This window comes from Canis aureus, chromosome 13 (assembly GCF_053574225.1).
Source record: "Canis aureus isolate CA01 chromosome 13, VMU_Caureus_v.1.0, whole genome shotgun sequence".
Lineage (NCBI taxonomy): Eukaryota > Metazoa > Chordata > Mammalia > Carnivora > Canidae > Canis > Canis aureus.
This window is the reverse complement of record NC_135623.1, coordinates 7,703,592-7,719,989: the sequence shown is the minus strand read 5'-3', so window position 1 is coordinate 7,719,989 and position 16,398 is coordinate 7,703,592. Positions and strand designations below refer to the sequence as shown.

General features: G+C 38.0%; 1 protein-coding gene across 5 annotated transcripts in view; it reads right to left on the bottom strand.

The window, feature by feature from the left end:
• Positions 1 to 361: 361 nt before the first annotated feature.
• FOXJ3 (forkhead box J3) overlaps positions 362 to 16,398 on the bottom strand; it is a 141,588-nt gene continuing 125,551 nt past the window's right edge. For all 5 annotated transcript variants that reach the window (XM_077844471.1, XM_077844472.1, XM_077844473.1 and 2 more), the window contains 4 exons: positions 14,675 to 14,776; positions 14,104 to 14,295; positions 5,444 to 5,551; positions 362 to 3,386 (listed from right to left, as the gene is read on the bottom strand). In XM_077844471.1, coding sequence (XP_077700597.1) covers positions 3,271 to 3,386; positions 5,444 to 5,551; positions 14,104 to 14,295; positions 14,675 to 14,776 — 518 coding nt within the window. In that variant the 3' untranslated portion in view covers positions 362 to 3,270. The remainder of the gene's footprint in view (positions 3,387 to 5,443; positions 5,552 to 14,103; positions 14,296 to 14,674; positions 14,777 to 16,398) is intronic.

Genomic DNA, 16,398 nt, shown 5'->3' with positions numbered 1-16,398 from the left:
CCTGGGAGATGAGGATAACAGTATCTACTTAGCACAGCACTTGGCACATGCTGAGTGCTTTTTCATGGCCCAGGTACTGTTCGAAATGTTGAAATGCATTAGTTAATTTAATCCCACTACAACTCTAGGAGAAAGGTATTACTATCCCCTCATTTTGAAGGCATTCCAAATGAGGAAAATGAGGCTCAGAAAAACTCAGTCCCCCAAATTCACAGAGCTAGTGAGATATTCCTAAAGGCAGCAACGCATGGGACACGATCTCTAAGGCCGTAAGGACTGTCTGCAAGTTTCTGCATCGGGACTGGCTCCAGTCTTGCTCCCTCGATTATAGCGAATGACACAGGCCAACTGGTGTTGAGAATAGAGTTAACATAATATATTTATTTTAAGTGCCATTCATGCATATCAGTTCTGGCAGCAACAATCCTAATGACACTTGGGGTATTTCTTTACAGCACTAAACAGTTACAAAGAATGGGTGCCGTTCATCATAGAGGCAAAATATGAAATCGTGCAATAGCAAAACTGTAGAAACATTAAAACACTGACTGTCCAACAGCAGTACAGAGAGCAGATTGTGTTTGCACAAAAAGCCAATGCATTTTCATCACATATATACAATATAGATATGTACACATCACCCTCTGAATGAACAATATCAAAATACTCTATTCCATTTGAAATAATCCCCGGATTGATTCCCTCCCACTTCAAAGGACATCTGAGAGACATGTATTTACAAGAACACACATGAATACATTTACATTTCAAAAACTGCCACAAATGCCAGTCGGATTATTCTCCTGGACAGAGTACCCCCCCATTTGATTATATGCATTTATTATACTTTTCCCCAAAAGTCTTCAGTCAATTTAAGCCCAAGACAGAACTTGCTCTGTATTAACAACTACCAACTGAAACAGCCACTAGAGGGGATGCTCTGCACCTCACCAGGTGGCTCTGGCTGGCTGGAGCCCGCTGTGAAGGCCTGTCCTGGGCTCCTGGGCCACCTGAATCACAAGAGTGCAATGGGACTGAGTGGAGGCTCTGCCTCCAGGGCCATTTGTGTTAAGTTTAAATTCTCATAAAAATATTGATCACTGCAAATCAGTAAATGATTGCCAAATGGGAAATTAGCTTCACAGAATTTGTAAAATCTTCATCAGTGGTTTCTACTCAAATCATTCAATGTGAGACTGCATTCTAATACCCAAATTGTTTAAAGTGCACATTGCTACCCAAGCAATTTAAAGTTTCAAAACAGCTATTTTGGTATCTAGAAAACAGTGACTTGAGCAGACTATTGAACCCCCCCACACCCCATTTTTTCAAGTTTTTTTCTCTGCAGGCTGCTATCTCATCTGGCCTCTAATCCGTGTAAGAGGGGCCTGTTGGTGGTCTTGCCAGAATCCTCCGATTTTCACTGATCCAAGGGGCTGGAACTGAGCTTCCATTTTCATGCCAAGCAGGGTCCAAACAACAGGAACATAAAGCCCTTCCTTTCTCCCCAACCTCACCAGCTTTACTATGGCTGGCTTCCCAGTGATTCATTAAAGGCAACACTCCATTAAAAAAAAAAAAAAAATACCCACACACACGTTGACAAACACTCTCACATACACACATACAGAAACAAAGATGTCTGTTTAGTTCAAGTAGAGAACACTCAACCACATTATCACTAAGGCTAATTAAAGTGATTTAAGAATGGCTGATAAAGAGACTAGAGATGCTAAAAAGCAACCAGTGAGCAGTTATTACTCCTTGATTTGATGGAACGTATCATTCCCCCATTATAAATGAAAGAAATTCTGCCTTTTTTTATGGTCTAAAGAACCAATTCAAAACCTATTCATTTAAAAAAAAATCTCATTTCTGTTACTTTTATAAAACTGATTATAAAACTAAGACAATCAATCCATGCAAAGTAACTATGATACAATATGAAACAAAACAAAAAACTAATAAAAACCCCAATGAGGCACACTGCATTTCAAAGAAAGTAACCCAATGTCATGCATACACAGACACACGGGACAAGAGAAACAGCAGACCACTTAAGGGTTTCTGCACTGAAGACTGAGGCAAATAAAATCTGTGTGTGGCTCTATCCTCCTTTCAGTGCTTCCTAAACAGAAAGTGAGGAAACTTGCATTATACACAGTGCCCTGCTGTTCTATTGCCCAAATGAACTCTGATTTGAATTCCAGAAAAATCCTATTTAGCTAATATGTCTCAATCAGCAGGAATGCTAAGATAGAGAAATATACTCACATGGTAAAATGAGCGATGATAAAGAGAATGACACAATCTCTCTGATTGTCTTGTCTGTAAACTCTTAAGAAAAACAATTCTGTGCTTTCAGACACCACACTTCTCCTTAATGAACCCAAGAGGAGCTGAGCATTCACAGAAGGTAGCAATAAATATTAAAATAACACTTTTGAATAATAAATACATGGGTGACTATGGAGGCAATGATTTTGTTAAAGAGCCAAGCAATGCTCAGCTGCTAACTGATCAAATACATTTTAGAACTGTTCTAATGCAAATTTAAGAAAACAGACATTGACAAGGTACGACATAAACTCTGTAATCCCCCAACCATCAAAACAAATTTGGTCAGTTCTTTATGCTGCTCAGGAACAACATGCCCCTCTGGATTGTTTGGAGAGTATCAAACTCTGGGTTCTTTGACTTGCTGAGTTGAACTCAATACCCACATCTCTGAAAAAAGATTAAATAAGGGGAATTGGGTTTTGAAAAAATCTATTTCCTTTCAGTTGCCTACATCAGTTAAAAGCATCCTGCAGAAAATAGCCTAATGAGGAATAAAAACTCACAGTAACTTTCTTTTCAAGACGTAATAATCCAATTAGAAAAATTGAAGCCTTTCAGTAATTTTTGTACATATATTTACACATATGTATCTATAAACTGCTTGCAGCAAAATAGGCTCTGTCTGAAAAATCAGTCTGGCACTTGTGGTCAACATCAAACTGACACAAATATGCAAAAGCTGTTCAAATCACACAACAGTTAGGAGCTACATAGGGCAGCTGGCAGGGAGACAAACATGTAGTACTTGTTTGGGTCAGATAAAAGCAGTAAGTTATCCAGCCAAAATCTTTTTGATTGTCTTCAAAAGAAATTTTGATAACATCGGTAAAGTGATTAACAACTTTGTTTTCTCAACTGGATTCTCTTAAACCTTTCCCTTCACTGCACAGAAAGGTGACGCTGGGGTCTGGTGCCTTGCAGAAACAAGCTCTACACAATTGAATCCCAATCAAAGTCATCCTGGATGTCATCTGGAGGCAGAGAACGTCGCATCTGGAAGGCTTGGGAAGGCATCATGTGCTGCTGGTTCATGGCTCCGTGATGGCCTGCAAGGAAGGAGGCAACGTCAGTAGTGACTTGGGTAGAGATAAAAGGAATTAATGAATGTCAGCTGAGCGCTTCCTTTGTGCCAGGCACTTGGTGCACATTAACTCCCTAGTCCACTCAGAAGCTCTCACTGAGGTGGCTCTTATGATCATTTTATAGATAGCAGTGCTTGGATTCAAAAGAATGGAACAAGTTACCCAAGGTCATACAACTAGGAAGGCGAATAGATTTGAACTTTGTTCACTTGACCTCCAAATACATATGCCTGTTTGGTTACTCCAGGAGGTAGCAAGGAGGGCATAAAAAGAACACTAGAGTGTCCAAATGCTGATACAACCCTCTCTCTTAGTCTGTCCTGCATCAATATATGTTCCAGTAACATGAACCGGCTCCCATGAGAATGGTAAAAGGGGAATGATGCCAGCATACCAGTGATGTCGCACTGGGTCATCCTGAATTCTCAGCAAGTTAACTTTTGTGCCACCAAGTAACAGTGGGTGAACATAGAGGATATCAACACAGCTGAATGCAGGAAGCCATGGTGGACCAGAGTGAAGAAATAGGATGCCCACCCTCTCCACACTCAGTCTTCTTAGATTAGTGTGGCTGTGTGCAGCTTGTCCTCTCCCAATTTTGGTGCATTCTGCCCTTGTCTCCACAGCTTTGTCAAACCCGATTCCAAGCCAGACTTTTTCTCTTAAGTGTAATTTCTATTTACTTGCAGAATTCATTATTTTATTAGGAATTAAACATATGCTGTTAATGTTGTGGAATTTTTACTGGATTGTTGCAGTTTTTGATTTTGCTTGATCTGATTACAAAGTTTCAAGTAGTCTGCTGCTAATCTTATTTTATTTATAAGCCCTGTATATTTTAATGCACCATTTTATAAAATGTTAAGACTTTCAATATATCACAGTGTAGCAGAAATGCCTGTATTTATTTTTTGACTTATTAATTTCTTACTATGTGCCAGGCACTAATTTAAGTGATTTATGTATAATCCTCATTTAATTCTCTTAACAACCCTAGGAGTTAGACAGTGTTATGAGCTCCCTTTTAACAGACCAGGAGGTTGAGCTAGGAGGATTAGGCAGCTACCAAGCAGCAAAGCATCAGAACACAAACTCTGGGAATCCAGTTCCAGAGTCTTAACTACAGTATCTTGCCACCTACAGGTTCCTGGTGAGCGCTGAGGAGAGCTCACCCCGCTGAGCACTTATTCCTGCACATTCATCAAAGTACAGGTCACTTGGCCCCAACTCCTCCTTCACTACTGCCTGGCACACACTTGTTGGGGGTTTTATTTTTTTAGGTGAGGGTGTTTTAAATTCACACCTGCAAATGACCTTTCTGTTCCTCAAGCAGCCTAAGTGGAGAAAACAATGAACTCTAAATCCAGTTATCAAGACTCGAGTCCTGGTTTGTTCCTTTAGCAAAACTGGTGGCTCTGGGTAAGTTATCTCCACTCCTGAGCCTTAATTTCCTCATCTAGATCCTCCTTAAGCTCCCTTCCACCTCCACCCTCATGCCTGCCTTTGCTGCCCTGATAAATGTAACTTATCCAGCATTCAGGAACCCAGGGGAACACTTATGAACTAGTGACTCTTGCAACTTACCTCCTCTGTAAGAGACATCCTTAGAAACTAGAGCTGGGGGGGCGGAGGGGGGGGATATGAGGAGAATGAATGGAGCAGAATATACAGGAGCTAATCAAACAAGTTCTTGAAGCCTGTTCAAGTCCTGTCGAAGTCAAAAAGCCTCAAAGATGCCTAAGACCCCAGGACAAGCCCTATGCCCCTGGACCTCTTTAGAAAGGCAAGACAATATAATTAAAATCATAACATCAAAGAGACTTCAGGTCATATGGTCCAAATACCAAATGTCACTTAATTCCCCTCACCCAGCACTAAAACCAAGTAACTGTGCACTGTCACCCCATCCTCCCTTACCAGGGAGTTCACTCCCTCCTGAACAGCCTCACACTGGGACAGCTAAGATCTTTTTTCATACTACACTCTGAGTACCAACTGCAACACAACACACCCCAAATTACCTGCAATTGTCGTTCCTGGAGTGCTGAGTGCCTGTGGGATGTGAGGGTAGCCAGGGGGCGGCATCACTGAAGGAGGGAGATTTTGCCTGGAGTCTATGTACAAATTTCCTAATCAGATTGAAAGGCAGAATGAAGGAAAACAGAGTTACATAAATAAAACAAGTCAAGCATTAAGACCTTAATAAAATTATTACCTAAAACTAAACTAAGCAGGTAAGGCAAGGAAGAAGAAAGAAAAAGTACTTCTTTCAGATGCTAATACCAAAGGCGGTGCCAGGCTGAGTGTTAGTACACTAATGCTAATTATGGCATTGCCTCTTTGTGTCTGAAAGCCTGCAGGCAAGTCATCTCTACTGCTGCTGTTACACTTCATAATAGTTCAAAAGCATTTTCATATCTACGTTATCATCTGAATCTGAGCCTTCCATTCAGTCCAAAATGAGGGCAAGACAGGGCATATCCCCATTTTATGGATGAGGCAACTGAGGCACAGAAAGAAAGACTAAGCTGACATGCCCAAAGGCACATCAGTTTGACAGGGCTAGCGTGAACATCCAGTTCTCCTGGATCATGGGCTCTAAGAACCACTGTCCCTCTCTTCCTTACTTTTTCACTTTCAAAGAAGACCTATATGTGTGCCCTAGCTGATTAACAAAATGAATGAGTAGAGGCACAGAGTGACAGGAAAGGCTTGCACAAGTTTAAAAGAGCTACATCAAGTAAAGCTGATGAAAAATGTATTATTTAGAAGTGTGAAGATGGGAAACAGAGATCTCATTTGAATGGCATTTCTGAAGGCTCTTAATATATTTTCATCGACAGGAGCCATTAAGTGTAACAGCTCTAAAATGTCAATTATGCTGCATCCTAATGCAAAGTAGAAAGGGAAGGGAGCAAACATCATATGCTCCCCCCAGCCCCCCATTACTCCTGGGGAAGAAGAACCATAACACTGGCTCACATTGTATGGAACATCTGGAATTCTGGAAAGGCTATTTCTCCCTTAGGTATTCTACTGTGTCTAGAATTACATATTACAACTGCATTCTAGCAATGCTGTAATCAAACTAGAAAACAGCAACCATTTCCCAGAGGCAAGTAAAAAGATACTCAAGGTAGGAACACTCTATTTGGCTGCTCACAAGTTTTTACCTGTCAGTGGAATGTCAGACTGTCCAGGCTTAAAATAGCCTCTGAGACAGCCTAATTCAGGCCTCCCTCTATTCATGCAGATGAGGACGTTAAGACCTACAGAGAAAATGTGACAGAACCAGGAACAGAACCCTGCACTTCTGAATTCTAGCCACTGCCTCCCAAGATGACATGCCTTTTTGTAGTAAAGTTTACAGTCAGAACTAAGCTCTTTGATCAATTTACATAAGATTTAGGAAGAGAGAAGAGTTATACTAAATTGTAGCTCTAGTATATTCTTAGAGGAAAAAAAAAATTTTTTTTAAATCTTAAAACAAAACAAAAGTAACCTATGATATCTCAGTCTAGAAAGAATCCAGAAGAGGTGCTTGGCCACACGCACACGGGACAGCAGATGGTTAGTGCTTTTTCCATGACCACAAATGCCAAGTTCCAAAACCAAAAGGTACACTGGACCTTACTTAAAAATTTAGGTCACAAAATTGAAGAAAAGCATTACAATTCCAGAAAGGGGGAGCCACTGGCTAACATATACCATGGCCCTTGAAATAATCTTAAGACTGACCCACACATCCTTCTATCCTTTCCTAGAACTTCCTGATCTGCTGGAGGCAATAATCTGTAAGCAACATAGGTACCCACCCCCCACCGTGAGCATTTTAAGGCTGGCTGAGATGATCTGAGATGATCTGCAGAGAACATGGCAGCACTTAGAACTAACTTCATTATTTTGGTTGAACAGGGAAAGAAAAGAGGAAAGGAAAACCAACCAAGGGACAAAGGACAGAAGGGACGGTACACCTCTGGGATTTAATACAAGTTGGAAAAGTGAAAGTATCCTGAAAGGGAAAACTATAGGTTTGAAACCTATCAGATGATCAAAGAAGATAAGCCGTCTATGTACAAGAAGAGATAAAAAGATGAAATGGAAGAAAGCAAATCAGTGAAAATATATGGCAAGTTATACAGATCTTGATACTTAAAAACAAATATAGGGATTCTGAGAAGACAGTAGAGTAGGTAGCACCAGGAACCTCTCTTCCAACCTAGACAAAGCTACACTGGTAGACTTTGTCCAGTACCACAGAAAACCCTAGAGCCTTTGGAACTTTGGAACCCTGGAAGTCTGCTGACAGTTTACAATTTGTAGAGGATGGCTTAGAGGATAAATTGCAGTTAGTTTTGGTCAATTTCAACTCTTAGCCCAACAGCCATCACCTATCCATCCATCTCTACCGCATGGTAGGCAGCTGTATACATGTTCCTGGAACAACTAACACAGCTTACAGGAGGAGCCAATGTGGGCTAAAAGGCCATTGTGCTTCAACTACTGGGGACCTGTGCTCTGATCACAGAGATGCAGACACAAAGGAGGGTGGCCACTGTTGCACCTTCCACCAATGCTGCAAGCTTGTCCCCTCCACCTGAACTGATTTCCAGAGGCTTTAAAGGGGAGCTACTGCCTCCTCAAATAAATAAAATCTTAAATAAATAAATAAATAAATAAATAAATAAATAAATAAATAAATACGGTTAGTCTAGAAAGTAGTATTATTAAAACTTTCATTTGTTAACTCCACATGTTTTTTATATAATTTAAGAGACTAATGCATTTAAAGGAATTATTAATATAGGTTTTGGGGCACACTATGTAAAAAATGTGACTTTGTGACATCAACAACCAAAAGGGATGGAGATGGAGCTATAAAGGAGTTGAGTTTTTTATGTTATAAAAGTTACACTGATATAAATTCAAATTAGAGTGTTATGACTTTAGGATGGTAAACCCCAATCCCCATGGTAACTACAAAGAGCTATATACAATAAACACAAAAGGAATACAAAAAAATTCAAACATTTCACTACAAAAAATCAGCAAAACAGAGGACTACAGTAGTGCAAAAATTAAGGGACAAGAAAGAATATATATATATATATATAAATAAAATAAAGAGCAAAATGACAAATCACTCCTTATTGGTAACTATTTTAAACATAAATGGGTTAAATTCTCCAATCAAGAGAAATTGGCAGAATGAGTAAGAATAAGAGCCTCATTTTAGGACCAAAGACACAAATAGAATGAAAAGTGAAAGGATGGAAAAGGCAACCAAAAGGAAATAGAGACTAATATCAGACAAAATAAGACTTTTTTTTTTTAAGACTTTGTTTATTCATTTGAGAAAGACAGAGTGAGTGAGAGAGAGCATAAGTCAGGGGGAAAGGCAGAGGCAGAAGGAGAAGCAGACTCCCCACCGAGCCTGATGTGGGGCTCGATCCCAGGACTTTATGACCTGAGCCGAAGGCAGACACTTAACCAAATGAGCTACCAGGAGCCCCCGAAATAGACTTTAAATCAAAAAGGTGACAAAGAAGGACATTATGTATCAAAGGTTCAGTACAGAAAAATTATAAACACTTACACACCTAATAACAGACTGCAGCAAAACAAATGAAACAAAAACTGACAAAACTGAAAGAAGAAATTAACTACTCTAAATGATAACTGGTGATATAAATACCCCACACTCAAATGGAAAGAACAACCAGAGAGAAGAAAATAAGGAAACAGAGGACGTAACACAATGAACCAACTAGATCTAACAAGTACAGAACATTCTACCCAACAATATGCACATTCTTCTCAAGTGCACATGGGACATATCCCAGGATAGACCATATGTCAGGCTGCAAATTAGGTCTCAGTAGTTTATAAATGATAGATATAACTAAGCATCTTCTCTGACAAGAGGATGAATAGCAAAAGTAGTGTCAAGGGGGAAAATTGTAACTACAAACACATTAAAAAACAAGAAAGATCTCAATCAACAACCTAACTTTACAACTTAAGGACCTACAGAAAGAAGAACAGAAAAAACCCAAAGCTAGCAGAAAGGAGGAAATAATAAAGATTAGAACAGAGATAAATGAAACAGTAACTAAAATTAGATATGAAAGTGGGGACACTACAACTGATTATAAAGAGAACAGGATCCAGAAAAGGGGGAAGGAAATAGCATCATTTGCTATTGTATACCAGCATACTGGAATAACCTAGATGAAATGAACAAATTCCTAGAAACATAAAAACCACCAAGACTAAATTACAACAAAATAGAAAATCTGAATACACCTAAAACTAGTAACACTGAATCAGTAATAAAAAATATCCCAATAAAGACAAAAGCCCAGGACCTGACGGCTTTGCTGGTGAATTCTACCAAACATTTAAATAACACCAATCCTTCTCAAACTTCAAACTTTTCCCCAAAACTGAAAGACAGAGAGCACTTCCTAACTCACCCTATAAGGCCAAAATTAGCCTGATACCAAAGTGAGACAAAGACATCTATAAGGAAACCACAGACTAATATCCCTTATGAACACTGATCCAAAAATCCTAAACAAAGTACTAGCAAAATTAATTCAATACCATATTAAAAGGATTAAACATGATGACCAAGTGAGATTTATTCCTGGAATAGAAAAGGATAGTTCAACATATGAAAAGTGATCAATGTAATACACTGCATTAACAGAATGAAAGGGAAAAAACCTACATGCTCATCTCAACTGATGTAGAAAAAGTAACTGACAAAAGTCATCACCCTTTCATAATAAACACTTAACAAACTAAGAATAGAATAAAACTAGTTAAACATAATAAAAGCCATCTATGAATACCCCATGGCAAACATGTTCAAAGGTGAAAGACTTGAAAGCTTTACTTCTAAGATCATGAACAAAGCAAGGATGTCCACTTCTAGTCAACATACTACTAGAAGTTCTAGCCAGAGCAACTAGGTAAGAAAGAAATAAAAGGCATCCAAATCGGAAAGGAAAATGTTTATCTCTGTTCACAAATATGATCTTATATGTAGAAACCTCCAAAGATCTTATATGTAGAAACTATCCAAAAATAAGTAAATTGAACATAGTAGTAGGACAAAGTCAACATGCAAAAATCAGTTCCATTTTTACACAATGAACAACCTGAAAAGGAAATTTTCAGAACAATTCCATCTACAATGGCAATAAAAAATACTTAGGAATTAATCAGAGATGAAAGACTTGTACAATTAAAACTACAACAGCAGGGGCACCCAAGTGGCTCAGTGGTTGAGCGTCTCTGCCTTTGGCTCAGGGCGTGATCCCCGCTCCTGAGATCAAGTTCCGCATCTGGCTCCCCACAGGGAGCCTGTTTCTCCCTCTGCCTGTGTCTCTGCCTCACTGTGTCTCTCATGAGTAATAAATAAAATCTTAAAAAAAAAAAAAAACCTACAAAAATATCATTGAAAGAAATTTAAGATGACATAAGTAAACGGAAACACTTTTCATGTTCATGGACTGGAAAACAATATTGTTGAGATGTCAATGCTATCCAAAGCTATCTATAGACTCAATGTAACCCGTATCAAAAACTCCTTTTTTTTTTTTTTTTTGACAAAAATATAAAATCCCATCCTAAAACATTATAGGGAATTTCAAGAGACACTGAATAGCCAAAACTATCTTGAACAAAAATAACAAAGCAGGGGGACTCATACTTTCGGATTTTAAAACCTGCTACAAAAATATAGTTGAAAACAGTGTGGTCATGGCACAAAGGCAAATATACTACAAACACTGGAATCAAACAGAGAACCCAGGAATGAACTCGTGATCTCTTGCATATATGGTTAAATGATTTTTTTAAAAGGGTGTCAAGACCATTCTATGGGGGAAAGGACCATCTTTTCAGAAAATGGTGCTGGGAAAACTGGATATCCATATGCAAAAGCACGAAATTGGATCTAACGTCATATGCAAAAAATAACTCAAGATGGGTCAAAGACTTACATTTAAGACCTAAACCATAAAATTCTTAGACAAAAACATAGGGCATGAGCTTCATGACACTGGATTTGGTGATGATTTCTTATATAGGATACCAAACTCATAGACAATAAAAGAAAAAAAAGATGAGTTGGACCTCCTGAAAAATTTTAAAATTGTGCACTGAAAGACACTATCAACACAGTAAAAAAGAAAACAAAATAATGAAAGAAAACATTCATGGGACACCTGGGTGGCTCAGTGGTTGAGCATCTGCCTTTGGCTCAGGGCATGATCCTGGATTTCCAGAATCGAGTCCCACATTGGGCTTCCTGCATGGAGCCTGCTTCTCCTCCCTCTGCCTATGTTTCTGCCTCTCTCTCTATATATATCTCTTGCAAATAAATAAATAAAATCTTTTTTTTAAAAGAATAATCACAAATCATTTGATAAAGGGCTAATATCCAAAAGAATAGAGAATTCCTAAAACTCAGCAATAAACCAAACCAGATTTTAAAATGGGCAAAGGACCTGAACAGATACTTCTCCAAAGAAGATACAAAAATGGCCAATAAGCAGATAAAAAGATATTCAATAATCATCAAAGAATGCAAACCAAAACTACAATGAGATACCACCTCACACCCAGTAAAATAGCTACTATTTTTTAAAAAAGAGATTAAAAAATATAACAAATGTTGGCAAGGATGTAGAAAAACTGGAACCCTTGTGCACTGTTAGGAGGGTGTAAAATGGTATAGCCCCCATAAAAAACAGTATGGTGGTTCCTCAAAGAATGAAATAATTACCATATGATCCAGCAATTCCATTTCTGACTATATACCCAAAAGAACTGAAAGCAGGGCCTTGAAATAATATTGGTACACTCCTGTTCACAGCATTATTATTCACAACAGCTAAAATATGAAAGCATCCCAAGTGTTCGACAAGTGAGTAGATAAGCAAATGTGGTATATACATACAATGGACTAGTAATCCAGCCATAAAAAAGGAAGGAAATCCTAATATATGCCACAACATGGATTAAGAAATGCTAAGTGAAATAAGTCAGTCACAAAAAGATAAATCTATAGGATTTCATTTACCTTAGATACTTAGAAATAGTAAAAAATCAGAAACAGAAAGAATGGTGGCTGCCAGGGGCTTGGTGGAGGGTCAGAGGGACAGGGGTTAAAATGGGGGCCTGTACTGTTTAATGAGTACAGAATATGCACTTTACAAGATGAAAATTTATGGAGATGGATTGTGATGACAACTGCACACTATGAGTATATTTAAAGCCACTGAACTATACACTTAAGGATGATTGGGATGGTGATTTTATGTTATATTTTACAATAAAAATTTTTTTTCAAAGAGTATTTATACATCCAAAAGATACCAAATAGGAAGTGACAAAAAGAGAGGGGAGAGGGAGGGAGAAAGAGAAGGAGAAAGGAGATAAATGAGCCATCAAAAAATACAGTTTAGTTGTCAGGCACATTGGAGGGCACTCAACAAGTTCAGCTAATACTAAAGTACCTTGTATATGCCAAGCACTGAATGAGGCTCATGGGTGGATGTAATTTACGAAAATGAATGAGCCACCAAAATCAGTCACTGAGAGTTTCAAGTTAGGCAAACTATTCAAATGGAAGAAGCAAAGATGATGGAAGATTTCTATCAAAAGACACAGAAAGCTGCCTAGGTACCTTCGTCAGTTCAATGCCCGACTCTTGATTTCGGCTCAGGGCATGATCTCAGGGTTGTGGGATCGAGGCCCAGATTGGGCTCCATGCTCAGCAGAGAGTCTGCTTCAGATTCTCCCTCTTCTTCTGCTCCCACCCCCCCGCCCCCACATGCACTCTCGCTTTCTCTAGAATAAATAAATCTTAAAAAAAAAAAAAAAAAAAAGACACAGAAATAAAGATTTCACATGAAAAGAATGCTATAGCATGGCTGGGGATCTTGAGAATATGGAAAGACCAAATATGTGAAATAAGCTAGGATAATGGTTGAAGAAAGCCACAGGATAGAAAAGAGACTTAAAAATGCATCAAATGTAAAACCAAAAATAATGAACAGAAGTCAACTTGGAGATAAAAGGTTGCAAGAAAATAAACAAAGAAAGCACTTGAATATTAAACATCTACAGAATGAAAAGGTGCTGCAATTAGAGTAAAATAGATGGCTACAAGGGTAAAGAGAAAAAGAAGAAAGTTAGGTGAAAAACACAAAGCATGAATTTCAAGTACAGAGTAAAACACCGAGACAATTTACCATTACTGTACTCTTTACTTGAAGCTTTGAATTTTAATCTTAACATTCTTAGAAGATATATAAAATAAGACATGCTGATTTTCACTGCAAGTCTCCACAAGTTTAAATAGATATAACTTCAAGACTATGTTCTTATAAAATTGTATATATCTTTAAAACACTTAATTCTTGTTTGAACTTAAAAGGTTAAAGATCACAGTCAACTGTAAACAATAATCATATAGTTCATGACAAAAGTCTCCTTATCTCAACTTTTTAAACATATCTTTAATATATAAATTATTTTATTTCATTGCATTTCTTAGAAATGAAAAGATGTAAATGGATCACTATCATACTAACAACATACCAAGCTGTCTCACTAAATTTCACACAAATGAGAAAGACAATCAGGAAGATAATTAAACCCATACCTGTTCCAATGTGTTGGGAAGGTTTTGTTGGATGCATGGCACCGTGACAAACATTTTGCTGAACATTACTTTGTGAGTGGATAAGGCCAGTTTGTGTAAAGAATTGATTAAGAGAAGAACAGAGATCAGCAAATTGAACCTGATCCAAAGACCAGTTCTTGAGATCTGCCTGTCTCATACTCTCCATCAAACCTATGAGAAAAGTATTAGAAATAGCACAGTTTGTTCTGCAAGCATTGCAAGGAATATAACAAGACACAATTTTTTTTTCCAGCCCTCAAAATTTCCACTGGTAATGATTAACTGTGCAATGAAGAATGACATTTAAAAATTATTCAAAGCTTAATTACTTCTAAATGTGGCCACACTTCTTTCAGAACTCTTACCTCTGATCCTCTGCTACATCTACTGACTGACTTAATCATGAATTTTGCAGTGTTGTTTTTTAAGCATACTATCAACTGCAAAAGAAACACTATATAAGGAGATACTTTACTACAAAGAACCATCCCTATGAGAGTAAACAGGATCATGTATTTTTGGTTCTATGTCAGAAAGAACCCACACTTACCTTGGAACTGTGAAAGGTCTACATCTGACCAATTAACACTGCTGGCAATTCGACAACTTTCTTTTAGCATGTCAAGTGTTGCATACCAGTCATTTGAAACACCTACAAAAATAATATTGACAATACTACATAAATCTTGGGTAGTGAAAGTCTGAAGTATATGGTAGGGGGAAGACAATGAGCTGGGCTTATTCCATCCAGTTTTATGAGTGATTCACATCCATCATATCATGTGTTGATGTCATATGTTGGGGCAATCATCTCTGTGAAACAGGCAGAGGAGTCTTATTTCTCTTTATTTTATAAATAAAAAGAAACTGAACCAAGAGAGGTGGCATAACTTAGCAAGGTTACTATGATGAATCTAAACCTTGAACCTGGTGCTTCTAAGCCCCAGTCTGACAGCTTACAAACTGCCCTATCACCTTATAATGTCAAACTTGATTACTGCTCTTTACATTTGTACAGTACAAATGAATGACAGGCAGGGCAAGTCAGGCAAATCAATATATCCTCCCTCCTTACTATATGAAGTCCATTTTCCTGTCTTGTTATGACATTAAGAAATATGTTCTTTGTAACTCAGAGGCAAGTTCACATTTAGAAGTAACACACAGTATATTAAAGCACTGACTTAAGAGAGGCAAATTAGATTGTATAGCAAGAGGACAAATTTCTTATAAGGCAACCCTGACAGAAAGAAATGCCTTAGCAGTCTTCCTGGCAAAGTAGCAAAGAAAGGACTGAGACATCTGTAAGAAATGTTGATGAATCCAAACCAAGGCTAGTCAGGAATAGTATCCTCTGATTGTAGTATCATCAGGAGGGTTAAGACTCCACAGTCTATATGTCAGCAAAGTGGTCACCACTCAGGGGCATGGGGCTAGAGCTGCACTCAGTGACAGTGCTGAGTAGATGAAGAAAATCCTCCATTTAGTCACTGCATCAGAAATTATTCTGTTATCAGAATCACCACTGGATGGATAAAGGTAAGAACTAATAAAAAGGATTTTTTGCTACATCACAGATAACTGTATCAACTACTGGTTATTTGGTTTACAAAATAACCAATTATGGATTTTTTTCAAATAAACAATGAACCAGAGACAACATGACTCTGCCCCCAGGGCAACTCATAACTAGAACTTTGTTGGGGAAAAGTAAGTAATGCCACATTCAAGTCTATGAGACTTTCATGTCCATGACCTATAATAAATGCTAACATGGCAACACAAAGCAATCTCTGCAAGACCCACTCAGTAAATGTTTACTGATTTAGTCCTTTTGGAATTACTGGTGTTATAGTCTTTGAAGTCCTGATAGGCCAAGATATAAATTCCAATTCTAATGCTTATTAGCTCTGATCTTAAGGCAAGCTGTTAAACTTCTTTGAGTTACACTTTTCCTATCTATTAAATGTGGTAATTTATAGTTGCTTTGAGAGGACAATAGGAGATAATGTATCTGAATTGCCTATCACACAATGGGAACTCAAACAACTGTTAGTTTCTTCCATTCCTTCCCTATTAAAGACAATTCCTAACTCCTCCAGGTGAAAGGCTATTTTCCTTCTCTGGCAAGCTACCTCTGGTATAGCAACAGGCCACTAAGAACACATGATGATGGATTGTTTTCAGTGGTAATAGTACTTTTTTCTCCCCTGGCAATCAGTAGAATTAATAGAAGCCATGACCAGAGCATTACAGACTTCTACTGACACCAAA